The 25,040-nt window shown below is 34.5% G+C and overlaps 4 protein-coding genes across 8 annotated transcripts; 2 read left to right on the plus strand and 2 right to left on the minus strand.

Moving 5' to 3' along the window:
• Positions 1-590: 590 nt before the first annotated feature.
• On the minus strand, positions 591-6,024 carry LOC118043058 (uncharacterized). Of its 2 annotated transcripts, XM_035050868.2 has the most exons (11): positions 5,658-6,024; positions 5,464-5,507; positions 5,145-5,225; positions 4,122-4,229; positions 3,326-3,417; positions 3,127-3,201; positions 2,980-3,049; positions 2,380-2,481; positions 1,786-1,894; positions 1,376-1,438; positions 591-912 (listed from the first exon to the last, which is right to left on the minus strand). In XM_035050868.2, the coding sequence occupies exons 1-11, from the start codon at positions 5,881-5,883 to the stop codon at positions 821-823; spliced, it is 1,062 nt and encodes a 353-aa protein (XP_034906759.1). In that variant the 5' UTR covers positions 5,884-6,024; the 3' UTR covers positions 591-820. The 2 variants fall into 2 exon arrangements, with proteins under 2 accessions (XP_034906759.1, XP_034906760.1); XM_035050869.2 differs by lacking the exons at positions 591-912; positions 1,376-1,438 and adding an exon at positions 1,449-1,660.
• Positions 6,025-11,810: 5,786 nt separating this feature from the next.
• LOC118043059 (delta(24)-sterol reductase) lies at positions 11,811-17,846 on the plus strand. The gene is made up of 3 exons (XM_035050870.2): positions 11,811-12,161; positions 15,441-16,712; positions 17,062-17,846. The coding sequence occupies exons 2-3, from the start codon at positions 15,465-15,467 to the stop codon at positions 17,503-17,505; spliced, it is 1,692 nt and encodes a 563-aa protein (XP_034906761.1). The 5' UTR covers positions 11,811-12,161; positions 15,441-15,464; the 3' UTR covers positions 17,506-17,846.
• A 447-nt stretch (positions 17,847-18,293) lies between these two features.
• Positions 18,294-19,765, minus strand: LOC118043359 (S-type anion channel SLAH1). The gene is made up of 2 exons (XM_035051326.1): positions 19,356-19,765; positions 18,294-18,531 (listed from the first exon to the last, which is right to left on the minus strand). The coding sequence occupies exons 1-2, from the start codon at positions 19,763-19,765 to the stop codon at positions 18,294-18,296; spliced, it is 648 nt and encodes a 215-aa protein (XP_034907217.1).
• On the plus strand, positions 19,420-24,229 carry LOC118043060 (large ribosomal RNA subunit accumulation protein YCED homolog 1, chloroplastic). 4 transcript variants are annotated; one of them, XM_035050878.2, is made up of 3 exons: positions 19,420-20,426; positions 21,707-22,401; positions 23,692-24,229. In XM_035050878.2, the coding sequence occupies exons 2-3, from the start codon at positions 21,893-21,895 to the stop codon at positions 24,098-24,100; spliced, it is 918 nt and encodes a 305-aa protein (XP_034906769.1). In that variant the 5' UTR covers positions 19,420-20,426; positions 21,707-21,892; the 3' UTR covers positions 24,101-24,229. The 4 variants fall into 4 exon arrangements, with proteins under 4 accessions (XP_034906769.1, XP_034906767.1, XP_034906766.1 ...); XM_035050876.2 differs by having other exon boundaries at positions 19,423-20,523; positions 21,707-22,452; XM_035050875.2 differs by having other exon boundaries at positions 19,423-20,426; positions 21,707-22,452.
• Positions 24,230-25,040: the final 811 nt, after the last annotated feature.

The following is a 25,040-nucleotide window of genomic DNA, read 5'->3' on the forward strand; positions in this document are numbered from 1 at the left end:
ATTTTCTGTCTTGTCATTGACTCCATCATGGGTCCTTGGAAAGTCGACCATGGCAAGTTGAAACGAGGATTGCGAGAAGTCCCACGGGGGGCTGAAGTCCAAAAACGATACCGTCTTTTGAAGACACTGATACAGACCAGTGAAACCACCTGTATTTTGCATGATTCTAGCATGGTGAGGAATGAGAGGATTTGCTGATTAATATGTTCAGGCAATCAGGATGTTGCCAGTCTGGAAACGAGGTATTTACATGTTCTAAAAAATTGAAAATAAGCACACGTCACGAATAAGAAAAACAAGTCACCTATTGCAAGAAGATACCACAGATTAAAAAGAAAGAAATCTCAGATACACGTTAAAATTTCATTTACTATATCACCAATATTTCAGAAAAATATCAATAAAAAAATATTCAATAATATAAAAAAAAAAAATCACTAACAAAGTAAACTATATTACGGGTAGCTACTTGTCTTTTATATTGAAAAACTAAAGGGTCATTTTATATCATTTCCGTTTCCTTACATGTTTGTTTTTAAAAAATTCTTAATTTTTCAACTATTTCTTTAATTTAGTACGTGTATCGTTAATTAACAGCAATTTCACGGTAAGATTACCATGAAAACGTTGCATTCATCTCCATTTAGATACAAGCAAACTCCTGCTGGTGGTGCAATACAACAGTATTTCAAATATGGAAATATTATCACTCAAATCTATGTATATCTATGTTCACCACTGCTGTATGCTAGCTGCATGTAAATTGCCAGTGCCTATATATATTCCAGCGTGGCATACTCCCCGTACAGGTTTATGTTACTCACCTACACTGACTGTAATTCTCCTCCACAAAGGCTTTCAGAATTGAATCTTTCTCCTCACGATCCTTGAATTCAACTCTCCTCCCGTGACCTGCAGATCAATGTTGGAGTTCGAACCAGTACGACATTAGAGTAGACAGTGCAAAATCTAGTTGAACAAAGAGACTCTAATTTACGAGATTAGAGTATAAAAAAGCTATCGACTTGAAGGCACACTTAAAATGCAACCAATAGTCCACAAGCAAGCATCCACTGCTTAGGTTAGTCGATCATCAATGTCATACATAAATGTTGAGAGTAAATCTTCATTAGAGATAAACAGAAAAGAGTACACTTTAATCATGAACAGAAACCATTCATGAGGTCAGTCTGTATATTCTTAGCATGTTTCTCAGGTTTCGAAGCAACAGCATAAACCACCAGGGAAGAGTCATTGAAACATTAGCTGGCTACGAAGTGTGAGAATATGATACTTGGAACTATTCCAAATTGGCAAAATGCGAGAAGGCTTTTGCATCAAAATTGGTAAAAATGAAAAGAAAACAAAACCCTACCTGGTATGATCCAGTTGAAGTCTATTTCTAGCAGCTTGAGGACGCTATCTATTTGCATTGGAACTGCCAAAATAATATTATAAGTCCACACAAATTAAACCATGGAAACGATGCATGATAACAAAAGGTGATTTTTCAGATAGAACCTATTATAAACTTATTGAGTTCAAAGAATGATCTCCTTGGCCGCAATAGAGTCCTCGTGAATATTTATACTTCTGAAAAAAAACTGTACTCTTCTCCAGTGACAAAGTTCTTTCCAAAATATTGATTCCACTCAGGGCACTATTACAATACTTCAGTATCATTATTTTGCACTTCAGCGGGGGTTTTTTTTAAATGGGCGAAATAAAATAACATAGCAGCAATATCAGTTTTTCCATCTCATTTGGATTATTGAATTTAACTACCTGAACATTTATTGTATCTCTCGCAAATGCTCAGCCCTGTTTCTGTCATCAGTAGATGGTCTCCGGTGAACAATATCTTCAGTGGCTTGTAGAATAAGCAGACTGATCCCTGAACCAACCATGAGATAGTCATTGTCATTGATGTCAGTGAGTAACATGCTAAAAGGGCTGCTAGGTGAGCAAGAAGTAATTGCTACAGAGGTACAACCTATTTTTCAGAGAATTGTTTTTCAAAAAAAAAAAGAAAAAAACTGACTATAAGATATCAACAAGACTATGAGGGAGCAGCAAGCAAGATGAGGAAAAAATATTCGAGGAAAAAAGAAGGGAAAGGGGAATGATGTACATTTTGCTTTCTTTTCATTAAGGAAAGGAAGAAGGATAATAAAACTTTTTAGCCAGAAGGAAAAGAAGTGATCTCTTTTCTTTCCTTCCACTGCTTCTCATTTTTTAGAGAAGGTTCTAATAGATTCAGGGGAAAAACAATCTTTCTGCATACTCTTTCTCCCCCCCCCCCCCCAACAAACCTTTAACCAAGCAGGGTATGAATTAAAAAAAAAAAAAAAACAATAAGCATGAGATCCAGCAACTCACTTCTGTGTGGCCAGGAGTATGTATGAGCTGGACGTCCCTTCCAAGATTCCATGGACCAGAACCCTGTAGCTTTGTTTCAACATCAGCAGTAGAGTTGTCAACCTGAAAGATAAATATGCATGGCTGCCTGTAAGCTTTAAAGTCACCTTAATCTTCATAGCGTTAAGTCACAACTTTCTTGAGAATGATCCTTAGTGCCTCAGTGGCTATGTTAAGCTACCATTTTGTCATGTATAAACCTGACATGCAAACTATTGAATTCCTCCTTGGCTGATGGTTAGTGAAAGAGAGAACAGATGCAGTGAGATATTTTAAGATTGCTAGCATTGTTCAACCAACAGACTGTTTGAGCATGAGTTGAATTAATTTCCAAATCAGCCATGTCAGATATGGCAGGGAGACACTACCTCAAAGATTCCGAAGGTACCTTGTAAGGATACTTATGACAAGCCATGCGTTATTCATCCACTCAAAAAGAGGTACTATATAAATAATTGCGATTCCTTATGGATAATTATACTGTAGCAAGATGTAGGAAATGACAACGAACACATAAATAAAAGGCGCATCAGAAAGAGGAGCAAAAAAGTAATGAGGTACATCTCCTGAGTGCAGAATTCTGTCACAGCTTAACCTCTCTGACCACTTCCTATGATCTGCAACATCATCCCTGATCAACAAAACATAATTCAGTATAGTTTGCAACAGCTCTGGAAAAAATGATGCAATGAGTTTATTTCATCGTACTCATGGGTAAGAAACATGTAACGTGCTCCACCCAGCATCTCAATGTCACGAGCCAGTCTCTCTGTATATCTAGGACTGCATAACAATGTAAAATAAAATATGTCAGACAAATCTCATATATTAGACTGAACATGGTGGTTCAGGGACCTTAAGGTGTCTCAAAGTGTAGAGAGCACTGTGCACCGATGTATAATGTTACCTGTCTATAATTATATTTCCTTCAGGATGGACAATCAAGAAGGAAGCTGCTCCATAAGATTTCTCTGAATGATATCCACAGTGGTACACACCCTGAAAGCATTACACAGCCTTTTAAGATAAAGCAGAGAGTTTTTTGGAAGCCTTTGAAGATAAAGCACAGAGTTTTTTGGAATTGGAGAAGCAAGCAAGAAAGGATGCATTAACAGGTTTGAATGTCAGCCAAGCAGAATTTAAAAATCATGGCATTGAGTGAATGATGTCTGAGCATGATCTGCTTGTATGAACTGTAATCAAAGTGCTGCAACAGGGACACAGAAGAAACAGGAATGTAGACAGATAATCACAATTCCTTAATTCTTTCCCAGACTTACTTGGGTTGACTCCTGGCCTCATACCTTAGGCTTACGAGGAAATACACTATATAGTAATATTATACTGCTAGTCCAGCTGCAATTGCAGTGTATTCTACAAACAGAGATCATCTCGTTGATGATCAATTTTGTCACCAGTTTGCAACAGTATATGAGGATAATTACTTTCAGCAATCACGCATTTTCACCAGGTTATTTCCAAGACGAAGAAAAGAAATGAAAACAGGTTTTGCTTGTATGCATATATGGATCAATACAATGAAAATCATTATGATATGCAACTTGATTGGAACGATTGGTACAGAGACTAGTACATGGTGCTTTTCATTATAGAACCAGGACCTGACAGGGATGCTTAGCTGACATTTTTGAATTATCATGTAATAGTACATGTACAAAATATGAATGCGGAAGAAAAGCTACCGGAATTCTCTGCTGATCAATTGGTGTTGGGAATGTTTTCTGAGCTTGAAGAATATCTGAAGCAGGTTTCTCAGTATGGATTGAACTTGTTGGACAAGAGAGTAAGGCCTGAAGATGTAAGCATTTTAAGGTCAACAGTTAGGCTGATACAATTGAAACACATTATGTTTCAAAAACACATTCATACTACACACAAAAATTGGGGGCAGAATATTAGAGGAAAAAAAAAGGAACAAACTTGACAAGGTAAGTAAACTGCTGGCTTAAAAATGCACCAGAAAATCCAGAAAATAAATAGAAGTCATCTTCAAATGCATCCAACTTATGCAGATAAACATATCTTACTCTTCGCATTCTCCATGTAGATTTTAATTGACCGTATAATTGATGTGGATGAAAACATGGTCCGAAAAGTTGACAACTTCTACTCCAGATCATTAAAAACGATAAAACCATTTTCACTTTGAAGTCTTAATGCCCCCCTGTCCAGACTCTCCTACAAGAAGAATCCAATTTTGTAAGCTTTTGCATTTCTCCCTTCTTGACCAAGAGAGTGCCCCAGCCACACTCCAGTGGACATCCAAAGGCGGCCAATCCATATGCACCCACTAACTTTTTATAACTCTCCTAGAAGAGAACTCTCAAAGATCATAAAATAGTTCCTTGAACAATCAAGGCAGAGAATTGCTTCCCAAGCTAGTCAGCTATGGATGGGGGAGGGGAGGGGTGTCAGTTTCCAACACCTTACAAACTAAATCAGATTGGAGGTTCAATTCTTTGGAAGACTATTTTTCTACTCTGCTTAGCTAGTCAGCTATGGATGGGGGAGGGGAGGGGTGTCAGTTTCCAACACCTTACAAACTAAATCAGATTGGAGGTTCAATTCTTTGGAAGACTATTTTTCTACTCTGCTTAGCACTGTAAATGTTTCCTACTTATTTGCTATATATATAGATTCAGAGGCAAAAATGACCTACAGGAGTTAGCTAAAACAGAAACAAAAGAATCAAATTGTAAAAGCACCTGAAGAGCTTTGAGGCGTTCCTCCCCAGAAGTAGGCTGCTTAAAAACTGCAGACATCTCACCAATTCGTGTGAAAACTTGCTGCTTGTACGATAAAAAAAAATTATATATATTAACACAACACCTTGCTATCAAAATCTTCAACGCGTTGAGACATCAATTTCATTTCGTTGAGACGCATGGGTGAAGTTCATTGATACATTAGATTGAATGGAACATGTAAAGCCATCCTGATTAATATTAATCCAGTAAAACAAAGGTACTAAAAATCTAAAGACTGGAGTTGGACTAGAAAAGAAAACCCAATTAGAGAGATTACCGGAGCCATCCAACGGCAGGTATCACAATCTATGCATGTGTGATCTGCAAAACAAAGAAGAAAGTAAATAAACTATATTGCCTCAAGACTTATAGTGTAAAAAGAAAGCCAGCATCAAACACTGAGTTGATCTGAAAATGTTTATTTACTATAAAAAAAAGAAACGAGAGGGGGAGAAACTGCTGTTAAATTACCTACAAAGAAGTCTCCTTCTATATTCTGGGGCCGTCTCGTTCGTCTGGCCTGATATCGAGTGGGAGTAGGACCTGCAGCTGCCGCTTCCTCTTGGATTTGGATTGCTCTAATCACAGAAACTTTACCACGCTTTGAATTTGCGTTCAACCTCCTTTGACCACTGAATGGCGAAGAAGGTAGCCCCACCTCTGGGAAGCTCAAATCTGCAGTAATCTTCACAGCCATTTCCACTCTTCTTTGCTTGTTAAGAACGAAAGTCGAACGAAAAGAGGAATGGATAAGATAATGTCAAAGCCAAACAAACTCAATCGGTCAATGAAAGCTTCTTTCTGTATGCATCCATCTACAGCAGTTAGAGAGTGTTATCAGTATATATATATATATATATATATATATATATATATATATATATATGCGCGCGCGCATGTGTTTGGCATTATGGCATCATTTGCCCTCGCACACTCACTATCATCAAAAATAATCTCGAGCCAGAGTAGACTAACAGCGTGGCAGTGTGGTAGCGGTTATTTTTTAAATAACTTTTTGTATCGAAATACATGCCAATGATGTTTTTTCATTTTTTTAAAATTATTTTTGACATCGGCACATCAAAACGATCCAAAAAATACAAACCGAACTCAATTTTAACAAAAAAAAAAATTCAAATTTGCACCAAACACAGGTGCAAACACAGAGACAAACAGTCTCTATGAGAGTGTTTGTCTACGTTATTGTATTGTGTTTTGCTTAAAATACAGATGTAATAATATTTGGTAAAAAAAAAATATAAATTATTATTTATGGATCCCACCAAGTTTCAAGTTTGGAACGCTGAAAAATAAAAGCAGGTCTTACCTGCTTCTTGCTGCTGCACCATGCAGCATGCCTCCGCATTGTTTATTTTTTTTTTTAAAATCTTTTCTTCTTCTGAAAAAACAGCATCCCTCCACACTATTCACTTTAGTGAACAATATTTTTTTTAAAAAAAAATCAGCTAATATTTTTTTAAAAAATTAATTAATTTAACGTGAATTAAATTTATTCGTACTGTAATCTCAATTTTATTCCTAATAATATTTTACCTAATTTTATTACACGCTCAAAAAATCATGAAAACTATAATTCTTGTCGGATAATTTTTATATGTAATGGAATTATAGATAATTTAATGGAACAATATTTTTTTTTTATATATATAAAGTATGATTTATTTCACGATGTAATAGCAATAGTTAAATCTACAATATTTAAATTAAAAACCATAAATATTAATATATATTTTTTAAATTATTTTATAACTTCAATTTCAAAAGCATTCTTAACCAAACACGTTAAATTATTTTTTGTTCAACCTCAATTTCAATTACAGTTTTAACCAAACATCTATTTTTTCAAACTAACCTCAACTAAAAATATTTTTTATAAAATAATTTTTTTCAAACCACAACCACAATAACTACCGTAATCCCAAACACATTCTAGAGATGATGTAGTGGCCTTTTCTTTCTTTGAGTGGCAGCTCGAACTTCCGAGGCATGGCTGTGTTAGCTGTATAACTTGTTGATATATTCGTCTAGTAAAAAACAATGGATCTCGGTAACACTCTTCTCTAGCTATCATCTCCAATCTTTAATAATCAATCGAATCTGTTGTACGTGACTGGTGGAGATCGATGACGTGCTTGGTTTTTTTTTATGCTATTGAAAATAAATTTAAAAAAATAAAAATATATACTTTTAAATAAAAAACACTTCATAAAAATAGCATTATATATATATATATATTAAAAAAAACACTGTACAAGAATTGTAACACGAGGAGGGAATAGAAAGGACAATTATAAGCGCAAATTTGGTGTCGATTGCAATTTTTCTTCTCGAGAAAAACATGTCATTATGACTCTACTCTGCCCCTTCCATGCCACAAGAAGCGATAAATGTTCGACGACAAAAGCATTGATGAGAACATTTTGGCACCGAGCCTTGATCACTCCTTGTAAAGTATCTCGAAAGGAAATAAATGGCTATTCACACATCCTTCCGACCCATTGCCATCATTTTACGGGCTCGTCCGCTGATTTTTTCAACGACAAAAAGTCAGTCATGATATGTCGATGGCCATTCTCTCTCCTACGAAAAAAACTGGGGAATCTCTCGAACAGTAAAGGATACAATGAAGGAGCTGGGCAAAATGTAATCTTGTTCTTGTAACAAGGCAAAACAATACAGTCTTCATATGCTTTTCTTCTTAACTCTTATTTTTCAATCTTCATCACTTGCATGCTATATAAGCGAGGTCTAGAGTTTACTTGGAAGTGTAATTATGATTGTTTTTTTAAATAATTTTTTGTGTTCAAATATATGTTAATTATATTTTTTTATTTTTTTAAAATTATTTTTGATATCAATAAATTAAAATTATTTTAAAAAACTAAAAATATATTAATTTAAAATTAATAAAAAAATAAAAATTTTTAAATTTTTTTAAAAATATTTTTAAAACACATAAATAAAGTAGATGTTGAAATTCCGAACCTTCATCCGAACGAGGCTGAAGCAGTATCGGTACCAGCAGGTGTTGCCCAGAGCAGTATCGGTACGGGACCGCGTGCACGCCTAGCCTGCTACTGGCGGGCCTGACATTAGACTTGACCTTTGATGTATTTCTCTCTTCTCTTCTCTTTTCTTTTTTTCATAGAATAATATTTATCCTATTCATTTACTTTTAATTTCGACATGGTTTTTAAATGTTATTGTGATTTTTTTATTTTAGTTTTAATAGTTTATTTTCAATTGTTATATATATGCTATGAAAAAAAATACTAGTAATGAGTTATTCGTGAAATTTTCATTTAAATTATTTTTTTATTCTTAAAACTTTTAAATAGATTTTGAATATGATTTACACTATTTTGTTCACAACAAACACAAACAAATTATCATTTGAGTTTTAATAATTTATTTTTCATTGTCATATATATACATGCTATGAAGATAAGAACACCAGCAATAAATTATTCATGAAAATTTAATTTTAATTATTTTTTTATTCTTAAAATTTTTGAGGGGGAACAAACTCTGCTGGGTGATTGTTCCCATATTCAAAGTAACCTCACATATTTATCTACGACAATAATTGATGTACAAGGCCCCACACACGCGCACACACACCCAACCTCACGTTGTTTTTTTGTGTGTTTTTATTTGCAGGGTCAGATAAAAGATAGCGTTGACTCACGCACGGGAAACAATGAGAGGTTTTCTTCTTACTCAGTTCACCTTTATGTATGTGAGCTTATCACTTTTTTTTTTTTATTATTGATTACTTGTTTATAACAAAGTTTATTATATAAATATTAAAATAAAATTTTATTTTTATAATATATAAAAAGTTCATTAGTATATATACTTAATGTTTACAAGAAAAAAAAATATGTTTTTTTAAAATAGATCAATAAATGTTTTTGATTTAGATATCTTAACTTAAAAGAAGAAAATAACATCATTTCAATATGAAAAAAAAAACTATTTAAAATAATATTTTAAACTTTATTAATTAAAATATATATAACTTATATTTACATGAATTTTTTCCTATTTTTTTCATATAAAATATTAAAACCTCAAATTTTTTATTTTTTTTTTTAGGTTGACCCCTTGTGACTTGAGACTCAATTTCTTCCACAGGTAAACCTCAAATCGAGTTATTAAATGTTATTATAATTTTTTATTTGAATATTAATTTATTTTCAATTGCTATGTACTTCGTATGAAAAAATTCACTTATTTTCTAGTCTTGATAGGGTTATATGATACGCATTGGTAAAATACAGCGGCGTTTTGTTTCCCGTCCTTAAAATTTTGTTTTTCAATTGCATTATTCTATGCATAAATTAATGCCAAATATGTCAAAATTCATTAAGAATATAAAAAAAAAAAAAAAGAAAAGGATCAAAGTAGAAAACTCCACGAAATTAGGTGTACCACTCGGTGAGAAAAGTTAACTTTTGTCCTCCAACTCTTGAGTTAATATGTTTTCATTCCCTATTTTTTAAAAATTTTACTTTAAGCCCACAATTTTATTTTTTTTAGTTCCTGGTTTGTGAGATGTGAGAGTTAATCACTAAATTTCAATTAAATTGTTTTTTGATTGGTGTCAAAACAAAAAAAAAAGATTTTGGATTTAAATAATTCATTTTAATGAGAAAAGTTATAGTGTTTTTTAACTTTAATATAACCTGAAAAATGCCCCAGAGGAACGCGCATGGCCCGAGAGGACTAGGCGCACTGTCCTTTTTAAAAAATTGATTGCAAAGTCAAAGCCGCCGTTTCTCATTAAAGTTTCAGGCAGTGTTTGGTAATGGGTTAAAATTGAGTTTTTAAAAAAATTTAAATTTTTTATTTTTTACTAAAATTTAATACAATTTATATATATTGGATCCTTTAATATATTGATATCAAAAATAATTTTTAAAAAATAAAAAAAATCATTGACATACATTTCGACACAAAAAATTATTTGAAAAGCAACCGCTACTACACTGTCAAATATACTTTTAAATGATGGTTAAATTTTGAATTTTTTTTAATATACTAACCAAAATAAAATAAAAACCATTCAGAAAATCAATTATGTGATTGATGTCAATTTTTGCGTTAAGAAATTGAATAACACGAAGAGAAGTGATTGTTGAAGAATTGATAATTACAGTCCTTCGGACAACTTCTCCCAAGAAAAAGAAAAAGTTAAAAATGGCAGCAATAACCCCTCTCTGTGTTTTTTTGTAGGGATAGGCAGTATTAGAAGGAATGGAACTGGGATCGTTGGATCAAGACAGGGACTCTAAAAAGAAAGGGGGTCCTCTAGTCAAGGAATAGGTTACAAAATTTCGTTTTCCTTTTTTATAATTGGTTTTTCCTTTTATTAATTGTAACATTCTAAGTATTTTTTTTAAAAAAACAGAACTTCCTAATTAACGTATATTATATTATTATATCAAGAATAAAAAATAATATAATTATAATTGTACCGTAAATATGGTCGGCCCCTTGCTCATCACAATGCCAAGTCAAACATTTACGAGAGAGGTTGCAATTTATGAAACCGGTAATCAAGGAAGAAATTTGCTAGTTATAGTAAATATGGTCGACCCCTTGCTTAAAAATAGTAAAGTTTGATAGTCGATCCTGAACCTATTTTTAAGCACTTTTTTTTTTTCCTTTTTCTTTTCTTTTCACTGTTTTTTGTCTTCATTTTGTCGTACTGAGGAATATTTACTGTCCTTTTTCTTAGTAATATGATATCATGTGGAATACTGTAGGAGTATTTAATATCGCGGTTCAAATATTATTTATAAATATATTTATATTTTTCAAATATTTTTTATCGTTTTAATATATTTATATCAAAAATAATTTTTTGATTTAGTGTATTGGAATAAAGTTTGGTTTATTTTTAAAATAGTTTTTTTAAGAAAATAAGAAAAATTGGAAATAATATGTGTTTGAAATGAAGATTTTATTTCGTGTTCAAGGATGTATTTGTTTTTGGGGGTTTTTTCAAAAAATTATTATTTTATTTTTTTTATATTATCATATTATTTTAATATATTGATATAAAAATAAATGATAAAAATAATTATTTTAAAATATAAAATATTTTTAAAAACAATATTTACGTATATGATGCAAAGTGTCCATCTACGTCTATTTATTTCGAGTGTGGTTGTTATTGCTTTTCAAAATACTTTTTACTTAGAAAAATATACCAATAATATTTTTTTATTTTTTAAAAATTATTTTTGAGATCAACACATCAAAATAATTTGGAAACATAAAAAATATATTAATTTAAAATAAAATAAAAAATAAAAATTTTTAAAATTTTTTAGGAGTGCTTTTCAAGCAGGCCTTTCCTTCCTTCTCGAATCTCACTTTTTATATTGGTAGGTCCACCTTCCTCTCCATTTGCAGTATATTTCCTCAGGCAATTCAAACGCATCATATCTAATAAAATCACCATAATCAAATTAATTGAACCTAGCAGCATAATGGGTCGCATCAAATCATCTTTTCTGGGCTACCTTTTCCGTTAAAGTGTTTATAAAGCAAGTGCAAGATTAAATATTAAATTTTTTGGGGGGTGAATGCTTCGTTAGTGCATGTTTGCAACAAAGAACTCTAAAAAAAAAATCTGTCACGGTCGTCACATGGTGGCGAGTCTGTCTGGGCGAGTCCAACGTGACAGCCAGCGAATCTCTTCGGGTTGTTTTTGTGATCTGTCTTCGATATCTTCATTTTTCTTGTTTCTTTCTCTTTAGTATTTCTTTTTTAAGAAAAGGAAAATACTATTTTATTATTATTATTATTTTATTAAAGAAAATATCACCCTGTTTGTACTCACCAGTCGCCAGTGAACTTCAGTCACTATATTAACCACTAGCTGAAATTCTAAGCTTAAAATCCGGTCCCCATCTGCCCATTTCCGAGCCTCCTGTGTTTCAGGTAGCTTTTCTTCTCTCCTTCTCTAAAATCTTGTAGTCTCTGGGTTCTCTGGTCCCTTTTCAGCGTTTTTGTTTGCTATATTTTTTAGAAAATGATGGAATCCGTTGGAAAAGGGAGGTATTGGATTCGTGTGATGTGTTAAAAGCTACATTTTTCCTTTACACTGAGACAAAATGACTAGAAAGTTTTATTTTTTTGGTTTCTGGTGAGTGTTATCCAAGTGGGTTTTGTTAATTTTTGTGTCCTTTAAACTACTCTGCGTGGTTTCAGAGAAGATGAAAGAAACTTAAACCTTTTAGAAAGTTATTGTTCTTGTTCCTTAATTAGTTTTCTCGCGCTCAATTTTGTTTTCTGTCCAAAATCTTTTTATTTTAAGGGTAGATCGGACCTCTTATTTCTTTTTTGCAGGTCTCATTTCCTGTTAGTTAAGTACTTTGTTAATTTCATGTGAAAAATCGTCACATCTTTAGTCGTGGTAGTGTCTTTCTTTGGTGGAATCATTTTTAGAAGTCTGGGCTTTCTGGAAGTGCCTTTTGTACTATGTCATCATTTTGCTTGAAGAAATTCACAATACCCGTTGAACTCGATCTGATAGGTAGTGGATCTGACATTTAGCAGTGTTTTTAAAACCCAGGGGTTCCATTTCAGATCAACGTTTTCTGTCATTTTTTGTTCTGTGATCTTGTCAAAAAGATCTTGATTTCCTGAAAGAACTGTGCTTTTCGGGTCTCTAAGTGAGTATATGATATTTAATATTATGCAGTTGAAGATAATTTGCTTTAGATCTTCTAAATTTTGGTCTTATAATGTCGCTCCTTGTGCTTTCTATGGTATGAATGTTGTTCCTTAAAGGGGAATGGGGGTACATTGAGGTTATGAATGTTAAGCAGATCACAGTGGTGAGGAAATGCAATGTTAAAAGGATAATTAGCAATATCTAGGTTGCATGCGAGATTTATTTTAGAATATTGAACCATGTGCGAATGATTTTGCTAATTCAATCTAACTAATCTCATTTTATATATACATATATATATATATATTTTATAAACCAACTAATGTCAATTGTTAACATAAATCCATTTTCCATGTTAAAGCATAGCCAGGTGGAAAATATCAGCCATGTGGCATACGATTTTAAAATAATTAAGAAAAAGGTTGTAAAGTAAATAAACCGAGAGATTTTCTTCTCTTTCCAATTTTTCCGATATCTGCGATTTAGGTTTTTATTTTTTATTTATTTAATTTGTATTGAGCTTCATGGTTGAAATTTTGTGCCTAAAGAGAATATTTATCAAATCAGCAAACTTTAACTCAGCAAATGGATTTTTGTTAACAATTTATGTCAGTTGGATCTTGCCTAAACCTAACAAACATAGGGTTGTAGTTCAATTTTCCTATTTGATATGAACAGTCTCAAATGGGTTTTTTCCAATTATTTTTAATTAACCTACAGGTTGCAGTTTGAGCTTCTTTTTTTTTCCCATCTGGACAATTGCACTAGACTTTCTCTGAAATGGTATTTTTAACTTTAATGTGAACTCAATCTTGTCGCTCGTTTATTGTTCCCTTCAGTTGGGTAGATAATTAAGCTGAGCATCATTGTCAATGGTATCTTAATGTTAGCTATTATTTTTAGTTTGTCTAAGGCTTAGTAAAGACAGGCCATCTGCATGCCTTCATTGTATGTATCTTTTTGCAGAACTGATATGCACCTAATCAATTTGTTAAATTTTTGGACATATCATAGTTTTCCTGGTAGTTGTGATTCAATTGAATATTTTAGTTTTGGAAAGAACTTTTGTGGTTCTAAAGTAACTTTTTTATGCTACATTAAATGACTGCTTCCCCTATGTTTTTTTTAGTGTGTTAATCTCTCTTTTCTTGACATTTGAAGTTAGCATGTGCGTTTCAACATAATCTGCCAAGGGTATTTGTTCCAATGGGAGGGATTGGTGTATGCCACAGACCCAGGGCATACTTATTTATCTTGGTTAGACTTTGGCACTTTAGTTCACCCATTGTACTTGTTGGAGATTCATAATGGAAATCCATGTGGCTTCTCACTGACTCATGTTTTGCTGGGGCTAAAGGTTTAGGCTTTGTGCTTTGCACATTTTGGATACGGGTGCATTAAGATACTATCTTTCTCTGCTCATGATGCCGTCCGTTGACCTTATTACTACCTACTACTGTGCTGTATAATGTTTTTAACTACAGATTTCAGTAGTATAACTTTCTTTGAAGAACATTTTCTGCTTCAATATGTACAACAAAAGGTTCACATACTGTTTTTAAGAGATGCAAGTGTCCCTAAACAAATGTAATTTTGGAAAAGACCTGATTGATTTCAGATTCATCCTACCGACTAGCTCAAGAACCCTTATCATTTCTTCAGTGCAAACTGCAACATATTAGATTATTGCATGCATTCTGTCGTGTGTAACAATGGCAGTTAAAGGTTCCCTGAATGTCTCATTAAATACTTTGTCTTCTATTTTTACTTTTTGGTTGCTTTTGGATTGTTTTTTTGTTGGATGGGAACTGACAAGGTAAACGTTATTTGACCAGGTTGCCTTGCAACTTGCTTTGCCTAAGCAACTGGATGATTTATTTTTCTTGGCCTTTTCCAATTCAATCTCTGGACTAAATCAGTTAATTCTAACTTGCATGTAGTACATATCAGAATTTATTATATCCCATTCTGTTGGCATTGTGTAGGATTAGAGGCTTTCAGGTTTTGATTCATCTATGTGGAGCATTTGGCACTTTGCTCTGTTAAGGTTTTGAAATATGGATTTTCCTGTCTATTTATTAAAAGTCTCTCTCTACTGGGACAATTGCTCATAACCTTTCTAACTATTTTTGGTCTCGGTACCTTCCCCCCCTGTCGCCCTCTGCAAAGAAACACTATTGGTTTCTGCTTTGGTGGAGCATTAGAGATGGTATCTTTATTTCACATAATCACAAAAGTTGAACATAGAAGTTTTTCTATTTTATTATAATATTTTAGATTTTAAAATATGGTTGATGCCATTGCTCTATGTTACTAATTTGTAGCCCTCGGAAGTATATGATGTTGATGCATTGTCATCAATACCCTTCTCAAATTTTGTTTTTAAGTGGAATGCAGAAATTGTTGAACTTTAGAGCTCTTTTTTGCTGCCTATTCTTTGCTAATGTCCCAGAATCCTTACTGATGTTACTTTATTCATCTTGAAGGTCTGGAGCCTGAATGTGAATTTAAGCAATTTCTATATGTCTATATACTTTTTGCAGTGAAAGGAGTCTTCCTGAAGCACAATGTCCGATCTTGAGGCCCCCCTGCGCCCAAAGAGGAAGAAGGTGTGGGTAGACTATTTTGTCCAGTTCAGATGGATCTTAGTCATTTTTGTTGTTCTCCCAATCTCCTTCACCCTTTACTTTCTCACTTATCTTGGGGATGTCAAATCAGAGATGAAATCCTACAAACAGCGTCAGAAGGAACATGATGAAAATGTTAAAAAAGTGGTGAAACGCCTCAAAGAGAGGAATCCATCCAAGGATGGTCTTGTTTGCACTGCTCGTAAACCCTGGATTGCTGTTGGAATGCGGAATGTTGACTATAAACGGGCTCGGCACTTTGAAGTTGATTTATCAGCTTTCCGTAATATCCTTGAAATTGACAGAGAGAGAATGGTTGCAAGAGTTGAGCCACTTGTAAATATGGGACAGATTAGCAGGGCAAGTGTCCCAATGAATCTTTCCCTTGCAGTGGTTGCAGAACTTGATGATCTCACTGTTGGTGGGCTAATTAATGGTTATGGGATTGAAGGAAGCTCTCACATCTATGGCTTGTTCTCTGACACTGTTGTGGCTTATGAGATTGTTTTGGCAGATGGTCAGGTTGTTAGGGCCACCAAGGACAACGAATACTCTGATATTTTCTATGCTGTCCCTTGGTCTCAGGGAACACTTGGGCTTCTTGTCTCTGCTGAGATCAAGCTTATTCCTGTTAAGGAATACATGAGGCTGACCTACAAGCCTGTGGTGGGTAATCTGAAAGAACTTGCACAGGGCTATATAGACTCTTTTGCACCCAGAGATGGAGATCAGGATAACCCAAGCAAGGTTCCAGACTTTGTGGAGACTATGATTTATAACTCTACCGAAGGTGTGATGATGACAGGGAGATATGCCTCCAAAGAAGAGGCCAAGAAGAAGGGAAATGTGATTAACAATGTTGGTTGGTGGTTTAAACCGTGGTTCTATCAGCATGCTCAGACAGCCCTAAAGAAAGGGGAGTTTGTAGAGTACATTCCAACCAGAGAATATTATCACAGGCACACAAGGTGTTTGTACTGGGAGGGGAAGCTCATACTTCCATTTGCTGACCAATGGTGGTTTAGATTTCTCTTAGGCTGGATGATGCCTCCAAAGGTTTCTCTTCTCAAGGCTACTCAAGGTGAAGCAATCAGAAACTATTACCATGAGATGCATGTCATTCAGGATATGCTTGTTCCTCTTTACAAGGTTGGGGATGCCCTAGAATGGGTCGACCGTGAGATGGAGGTAACCCTGGTCTACTCTGTTCCTCTTCTTTTTACAGCTCTAGTTCTTTCTTTTTTTTGGATAATTTTTACTTCCAATCTTTTCCTGGCATATGCTAAAAGTAGTCTCCTCATATGATTGATTTTAGTGAAATATTAAGTCAACCTTGTATCATCCTAGCTTTAGTCAGGAACTCTTGTGGGCTCTGGGCAAGGAATCTATTTGAGAGGACATGACCATAGCAGGTGTTTGATGTTGTAATACATAATACTATAATAGCATGAGGATGTAAAATGACTGCATGAGGATGTAAAATGACTGCATGAGGGTTGTGTGTCTTAGACTTTGACCTGACTGTTGATTTTTCCAGGTATATCCCATTTGGCTTTGTCCGCACAGGTTGTTCAAGCTTCCTGTGAAAACTATGGTGTATCCTGAGCCAGGGTTTGAGCATCAGCACAGACAGGGAGACACATCCTATGCCCAGATGTACACCGATGTTGGGGTGTATTATTCACCTGGACCTGTGTTGAGGGGTGAGGTGTTCGATGGTGCAGAAGCAGTTCGCAGAATGGAGGACTGGTTGATAGAAAACCATGGCTTCCAGCCTCAGTATGCAGTGTCCGAGCTGAATGAGAAGAAATTCTGGAGGATGTTTGATGCTGACCTCTATGAACACGCCAGGAAGAAATATGGAGCAGTGGGAACCTTCATGAGCGTGTACTACAAATCCAAGAAAGGAAGGAAGACGGAGAAGGAGGTGCAGGAAGCAGAACAAGCCAACCTTGAGACTGCCTATGCTGAGGCTGGTTAATAATGGACTGATTTTGAAGTGAAGTTTGGAAATGTGAACTTTAGCATTTCTTTCTTTGCTGTTTCTTGCGTTTTCTGGTTGTTGCTGATAGATTAGACTCTTGTTTGGATGGTAGTTTCCAATCGTGTTCTAGATAGTCTTGAGACTGTAGCCCTCTTCACACTGCTGCAGCCTGCAAAGGGGCATCTGTTGTTTGGCAACTGTTGTGGGGAGCGTGGCTAGTCAGGTCAGGTTACCGTCGTTTTGGCTTCACTGAGTGGAGCTGTAATTGGCACTAGAGAAGACATGAGAGATGATGATGATGATGATTCACTCAAAAGTGAAAATGTTATTTTCTTCTCGTTCCCCCTTGTCTGTTCCAGCCTGTAACTGAGCAGTATATTCAACGTTTTTAATTATTTGTGAAAAAAATAATTCCAAGAGAAGAAAGTTAATTGCAATTGAAAAACCCCAAAACTATTTGATTTGCTTGCGAATATTTTCCTCGCAAGCAACGGTCTGTTTTTTCTCCTCTCTTCGAGGAGTGAAGGTTAATCATGGAGTTTACCATGAGAAGGCTAGGTCAATAGTCACCAACGGTGTACCCATAGCCACCCACGATCTTAAGTTCTTATCCCAATTTAACGTATCCCGTCCAGCTTGAGATGCCCATCAACGTAGCTGAAAAGCTAGAGATTATCTGTATTCAAATCAAGTTATCTATAAGAAAAGCACATGATATATGCGTTGATTTAGACAGGCTTCTAATTAGATTATAGTTTCTAATGGTGGGTGGTTAATATATTTATTCAACGATCCTCCGTTCCACGCCCATCAACTTCATGACTCTGCTCTATCTCTCTGTTTTTATTGTTAAACACAATAAATACTGTCAAAATAAGTGAGAGCACGATGGAGGTCCCAGAAAGGAGAAGCATTACAGCATCTGCAATGCCCCCTTTCACTTCCTCTGCATAGTCCCTCGAAGCGACAGCTTGGACAGTCAACGGGAACGAGCAATTAAGCCCCCACCATGCAACACTGAACCTTCTCATATATATCTCTTGAAGAGGCTAGGTCTACAAATCCGCCTCACATGTAAGAAAAAACTAGTTATGAAGGAGAATGAAACTGGATAGCTAACTTGTAATTAAACAGTGACAGACCAATCAATTATATATATAGTTTCGATCAGCATAACTATTGTCATAATCAAATTAATATACAATCAAACCTTCACTAGCAAAATCCAAAACCAAACAATATATATAATTTAGTATTCAATGATTTCAAGCAGCTTTCCTAGGTCCTAACACAAGATTACAAATATTAGGGATTCTAATTGGTGATGTACTAATAATTGCTCATTAAAGGTTAAACATATTGATATAATATTTAATGTGATTTGTCAAACCGCCTATATCTATGAAAAAGTTTCATATTATTAAAAATAAAAAAATAATATAATATAATATATGAAGAAAGAGGATTACATTTATTTAAACTCAACTCTTAGTTTTCATCGCTGCACTCGTTGTTATTGCCAATGTCCTTCCCTCTTTCTCTCAACTCTTTTATACACTCACCACTCTTTCACTGTGCTTTTAAGTGATGTCTCTATTATAAACATCAATGATAAGCTTCTCTAGCATATTTATCAGCATAAAGAAGACAAGAAAGTCATAAAATATGGTATTAATTATACCATAATTTATGCTTTCATTTTATACCAAGTGAGTGATAAATTATCCTACTTGTACAAAATGAAAATGGGGTATTTACCAAATGACAATATCCTAACAATAAGATTCGACGAATAAGATCTATATGATAGTTCCAAAGTCGGTCAATGTCTCGGCCACATTTTAAACATGGCTGGAAGCCTGTCACCAACAGATAAGCGCTGATACAAAAGTGTAGCAAACAGAACCAAATAAAGGACCATGCTAGGGGAAAACAAGAAAATAGCAATCTCTTTCCATCCCATCTTAGCTGCAGCTTGAGCACCAACCAAGTTTCCAATTACAGATAACTGGCTTGTTAGATTTGCAAAAGTTGACAGAAACCTCTTTCCTTTAGAGAACCATTGACCATAAATTTTAACATCAAGTGCCACTATCGGAACCGCATATACCCACCAAAGAACAAGGTAGGACACAGTGTTTAGAGCAACAAAGGGTCCAGATTGAAGCAAAAGAAGCCAAGAAATCCAGGGAGCAAACAGATGATTAACCCCTACACGATGCCAGAATTCGGCTTCCACTACCTTGAAGAAAAACATGCATCTCAATATGTAAAGAAAAGAAAGTGAAGCAAGGATTAGGAAAGCAAGAGACCGCAGCACAAGAAATCCTGCAGGGTGGAGCAGCGCAACATTTGGTGCAGATGGACACTGGGGATGGCTTGATTCTGTCCACAACGATGCTCGAGGGGTTGGTCTGTTGATCTTCTGTAGTGGTGTTTGATGTTTAGACTATTAGCTCAATCTCGAATCGAGATCTTTGGTCTGGCATTAATACCTGATTATGTTAATAGCTAGTAGCTTTGGTATTTGTGGGTTTATCAAGTGGTAGTGGTGGCAAGGTTTTTATACAGCAAAGATGCTCCAGACTACTGGGAGTTAAACAATGAATGAAGTGCATTAAGAAATGTTTTAATCTAATAAATAAGAATGGGCGAATAGTAAGCAATCTTAATTTTAGGGATTAAAATTAAGATTAAACGAATCTTTTTCTGTATTTAGCCGTCTGCACATTCGGCCCATCTTCGGCCTTTTTAGTTGTAGACTAGACTTGGGCCGAGATGAGAACAAAGTGTTGGCTCTAATCTAATCTAATGGAAGTTACACAGCAGAGCTGTATTCAGTTCATTCCCGTCCTGTCCCTTACAATTTGTAACTGAGTTGAGTTTTCTTCAACACGAGAAGCTGATATTTAGTCACTGTAAGTAGCTAAGCCACACAATCTTCTTTATGGTGTCTATGTTGCTGCACCTGTCTACTTCGCTCTCTCTTGAACTGTTACTACATGTTTGTAATAGGTGAACAAGTGTTACTTCTTTGCTGCTCCCTCCCTGCTTTAATCGTTTTTATGTGTAATGGGTTTCTATTTTTGGTCTCTATAGAAACTGGGTCTCTCTCAAAAATTTTATAGATAGATGTAATTGCATTTTGTTGGTCTAGTTTTTTTATGTTTATAAGCTGTTTGTAAGAATGTTCCGAGTACAAATTCTGTTGAGGTTTATGTTAATTCTTGCTATTTACTATTCATTTCAATTTAAAGGTTCCAGTGTCTTTTCCTAGCCAGACAGATTTGCTTATAACTACCCAGAGAATAGCACTTAGGTTCTTTGTTTTGTTTTTCGGTTTGAGCATGGTCTTGAATAAAGCATGTAGTTTTAGCCTCGTAAATCATCGTGCAGCGTTGCAGCCATTCACCTTCTCTATTATATAGTTTGAAAGTGGAGATTTTGAAATAACTGGACAACAATTCAGGACAATAAAATCCCATGTAAGCCTGTTGGTTTCTAACTTCAATCTCAGTCCTTGTATTTTTTTCTCTTCTAAACTTTTGTATTGTTGTCTATAATTTATTTAAGAAATTTTCTTTTATGAATGGAAGGATTAGCTGCATATTGCTCATAAATAACCTGGATGTGAAAAGTACACCATTCAATTTCTAAAGGGTTTACCTTGAATAGGCAAAAAAGTCGCGGTTGCTTCAGTGTTCTTGAGTTGCCTTTATTCAGCTTTTCCTTTTCTTCAAGATGGTTTCAGATGCTATTCCTATAGAACTTTCTGAGTCAGCAATTCATTTAAAATCTATTTAGAACTGTTTCTTGCTTGCCATGCACCATAGCTTTTATCACTCTTTGTGATTGTGTTTAACCTATGGTAGAGCTTCATATTTTAAAACTTTGAGAGGATTATGTTATGAGATGTTACAAAATGTAACCGTTAGCCAGACCATCAAGATACATGTAGCAGTATGTTTAAAATGTTCTGTCCCTTCTCCTTACTTCTTTGGTTGTTTTGATGTTATACAGAAATATCTTATTGCTGTCCCTTTAGTTTCATACTTGCCATGTACTTCCATATTTTGAGTATTCAAAACTTTTAAGTAGAAGCTGCCTGTGTTAAATAGACCATTAGGATCGTGTAGAATATTAGTCTGTTTTTTCTATTATGTCTTTCAGTCTAAACTGTTTTTTATTGTTTTTGCAGATTTAGTTGATACCTTTGACTTCCCTCTAGTTCGTCTTGATTTCTCCCAACTCATATGATCAAGAATTGCATAACTATTATCTGGAGCATTTCTTATACTTCTCCTATTTGTTTGCATAATAAACAAAAGAGCTTCATCACCTCTTCTCAAATAGAACTTCTCCCAGCTGAGTATAGGGAACCAAGATGTCACTTGTCTACTTCACATCCCCTATAGCTCTATCCCCGCACATTAACCAATTTAAAGCAGATGATTTGTTCTCCCAAAAAAATTCTCTATCAAATCCAAGCTTTTCCGTTGTTGATTGCAAAATTTCAAGGGGTATAAGAAAGAGTGCATGTGATGTTTTTAGAAACAAATCACAAAGTATTATAAGGTTTACTGCAAGACATGCAGTGGAATCTAACAGCCAGAAGTTTACTGATGTATCTCTTAATTGGGATGATCAAGAGGAAGAAGATGCTGAAGACATGGAATCGCCATGGGAAGGTGCTATTATTTACAAGAGAAATTCTTCAATTTCACATGTGGAGTACTGTACAACTTTAGAAAGGCTTGGGTTAGGAAAACTTTCAACTGAGATTTCAAAATCAAGGGCTTCGGTAATGGGATTACGTGTTACGAAGGCTGTGAAGGATTACCCTCTTGGAACTCCTGTTCAGATCTCCATTGACGTGACAAAGAAGAAAAAAAGGTTGAGGCTTGATGGGATCATCAAAACTGTCATCACTCTTGCTTGCTATGGGTATTTTAGTTTCTGATCCTTCTTTTCCTGTGAACTTAACTTTTTTGCCCTACATATTCACGCACTCCTTAAAATTCTTTTTTGCCTCTACCATATTGCATTTATTTGTATTGTTTTCTTTTTTTCTTTAGTTTCCAGATTTACCTAACAATTAGTTGAGAATGATTATCCAAAGCTAATCAGGATGGTGATTCACTGTCTACTGTATGTGTTTGTGTTGGCTGTTCGAAATTATTTGCTTATGATTAAATTTGTAAGAGGTTTCATGGAAATTCTTGCCCTGATCCAACCAATTCAACATATTTTTAGAATTATCTGGATGTCTCTTGTGTGATTTTTATTATAGCATCTATGAAAAGCTACAAATAGTGACTTCAGTCTTTCAAAAGCGGAAAAATCCATTTTAGGCTCCTCTGAATGTGGTGGTGTAGTGTTCCTATACAATTATCATAGAGTTGGGTTGTGAAGTATGCTGCTCACAATAGGAGTCTGACAGCTGTGTGACCATATTTTAGGGAAAGTCCAAAATGTTGTACTTTTGAGTTTTGACCAATTGCTAATCATGATTTATTTTGTCACCAGCCCCAAATAGAACTACCAGCTTTAATGTTTCTATGAATAATACAACCATATGACAGTATGATTAGTAAATGGACTGTGCAGCAACCAAGATCAAGACTTTTGATTTACTTTCCTAGCCATCGCCAAGTTTTAGTTTCCATTTCTTTGGATTTAGTAGAATGTAGTCTTTGTGAGAAAAAAGAAGAAGCAGATTCAGCCATCATCACTGTTTGATCTATTCTGGCAAGAATTTTGTAGGTTATGCATGAGATAAGTAGTTATATCTTGACCAAGTTTGCTCGTCGAATGCACTTAATGTGAGAATATATTTTAGGATAGCGATTGCTGGAATTTGCATGCAGCAGCTGATATTAAAGACCTTAGACTTGTCTGGAAAAAACAATTTAGCCAGTTCATCAAATTTTCTTGTTTACCTCTGATGTCTGACCGCATCAGGTATGGGTGTTAGTATTCATCTTGAACTTCATTTAAAAGTATTGACAAAAGGTTGAGAATAATATGACAATATCTTTTGATTTGATGCCAAGAATTTTCCAGGTCATACATAATCTTCCCATGTAGGCCAAATTTTATGTGGCATTTTGTTTCACAACATACTTAGTGCTTCCTTATCATTCTTCTGTAATTGAACCTACTTGTTTATCGTTTGTGTTGAAGGTGTGGAGAGCCAGTTGCTGAGGGCATTTTCTCCAACTTCTCTCTCTTACTATCTGAAGAACCCGTGGAAGAACCAGAGATTATTAATATGGGAAAAGTATTTGGTAATGATAAATTGAAATCTTCAATTTTTGAGGAAGAAGACGGTGATGAAGCTTCAATCGACTGGGACGACCGGTTGCACTTCCCTCCTGAAGATAAGGAAATTGATATTTCAAAGCCCCTCCGAGATATGGTGCATGTAGAAATCACCCTTGATGTCATCTGTGATCCAAGCTGCAAAGGTTTATGCCTCGAGTGTGGCACAAACTTGAACAAAAGCAGTTGTAACTGTAGCAAAGAGAAGGAAATGGAGAGAGGACCCGGCCCTCTTAGAGATCTGAAAAAACAGATGCTGTCAGGATCTTAGAGTAATTGCACCTCAAACATTTTCTCGCGTTCGTTCGCAAGTGGTGGAAATTATTAGGGTTTTCTTTTTTTGAAATGTTCTACAAAACTGCACTTGAATCACGCCACGCCATCATATGGATTTTACCGACGTGTGATAAAACACATGCAGACAGACCCCTTTCAAATTTTCATTACATAATTAAAAATATATCTAAGTCAATATAACCCATCAAAATTAGATAATATAAATAGTAACAGGTAAAAAAAACTAAGAAAATTAAAAAATAAATATTACAGGTCGAGTTGTGAGTTAAATTTTTTTTAAACTCGGTCACCATGATGAAATCAGTGTAACCATATATTCTAGTCACAAGAGTGGTTCAAATTTATTTTTTCCTTTCTAGCTGCTCATTCTTTTATCTCTCTGTCAATCTCCATCAATTTCATAATTTGATTTGATCTTGTAAAATATAAGTTATGAAATGAAACTTCTATGATTTTCTGGTTATTTTTAGTTTGATTGTCCTTTTTGAGACATTTCTCACAAGTTTTACTTATGTCATCATAGATATTTGAAATTAACTTGTTAAGTTATAATTAACTAAGCTATTTTATTATCTTTCTCCTGTTTCAAAGTTTGTTAGTTTAGCCATGAATGTTAGAAAGTAATAAGTCATTATTGATATTTGAGATGGTAGCTAATTTTTAAGCAATTAGTTTTTGAGTTTTCATTATTAAGTAATTGTTATAAATTTAAGTTTTCACATGTCGAATTTACATTTTATAAAATATTAAAAGTAACATAGAATATAATTATCAACCAAAATCCATCCAACTACACCATGCAAAAAAAAAAAATGTTTTTTCAGTTCCAAGTTTCCAACGTTGACACTGGATGAGAGAGATAATCCACTTCTTCCAGCATCGACACTGGATAAAAGATGCGAAAAGCACCCCAT

The sequence above is a fragment of the Populus alba genome, chromosome 10 (assembly GCF_005239225.2).
Source record: "Populus alba chromosome 10, ASM523922v2, whole genome shotgun sequence".
NCBI classification, from domain to species: domain Eukaryota; kingdom Viridiplantae; phylum Streptophyta; class Magnoliopsida; order Malpighiales; family Salicaceae; genus Populus; species Populus alba.

Bases quoted from the DNA above. Each gene is read 5' to 3' on its own strand.
- LOC118043359 (XM_035051326.1), bottom strand. From the start codon at position 19,765: ATGTTTTTCTTCAAGGTAGTGGAAGCCGAATTCTGGCATCGTGTAGGG. The intron at 18,532-19,355 runs GTTTAAAATGTG...ATATATGAGAAG, and splicing joins GGTGACAGGCTTCCAGCCAT to GTTCAGTGTTGCATGGTGGG.
- LOC118043060 (XM_035050876.2), top strand. From the start codon at position 21,893: ATGTCACTTGTCTACTTCACATCCCCTATAGCTCTATCCCCGCACATT. The intron at 22,453-23,691 runs GTATTTTAGTTT...TTTGTGTTGAAG, and splicing joins ATCACTCTTGCTTGCTATGG to GTGTGGAGAGCCAGTTGCTG.
- LOC118043058 (XM_035050868.2), bottom strand. From the start codon at position 5,883: ATGGCTGTGAAGATTACTGCAGATTTGAGCTTCCCAGAGGTGGGGCTA. The intron at 4,230-5,144 runs GTGCTTTTACAA...TTACATCTTCAG, and splicing joins AACGCCTCAAAGCTCTTCAG to GCCTTACTCTCTTGTCCAAC. The intron at 913-1,375 runs GTAGGGTTTTGT...ATTGATCTGCAG, and splicing joins CTTCAACTGGATCATACCAG to GTCACGGGAGGAGAGTTGAA.
- LOC118043059 (XM_035050870.2), top strand. From the start codon at position 15,465: ATGTCCGATCTTGAGGCCCCCCTGCGCCCAAAGAGGAAGAAGGTGTGG. The intron at 16,713-17,061 runs GTAACCCTGGTC...TGATTTTTCCAG, and splicing joins GGGTCGACCGTGAGATGGAG to GTATATCCCATTTGGCTTTG.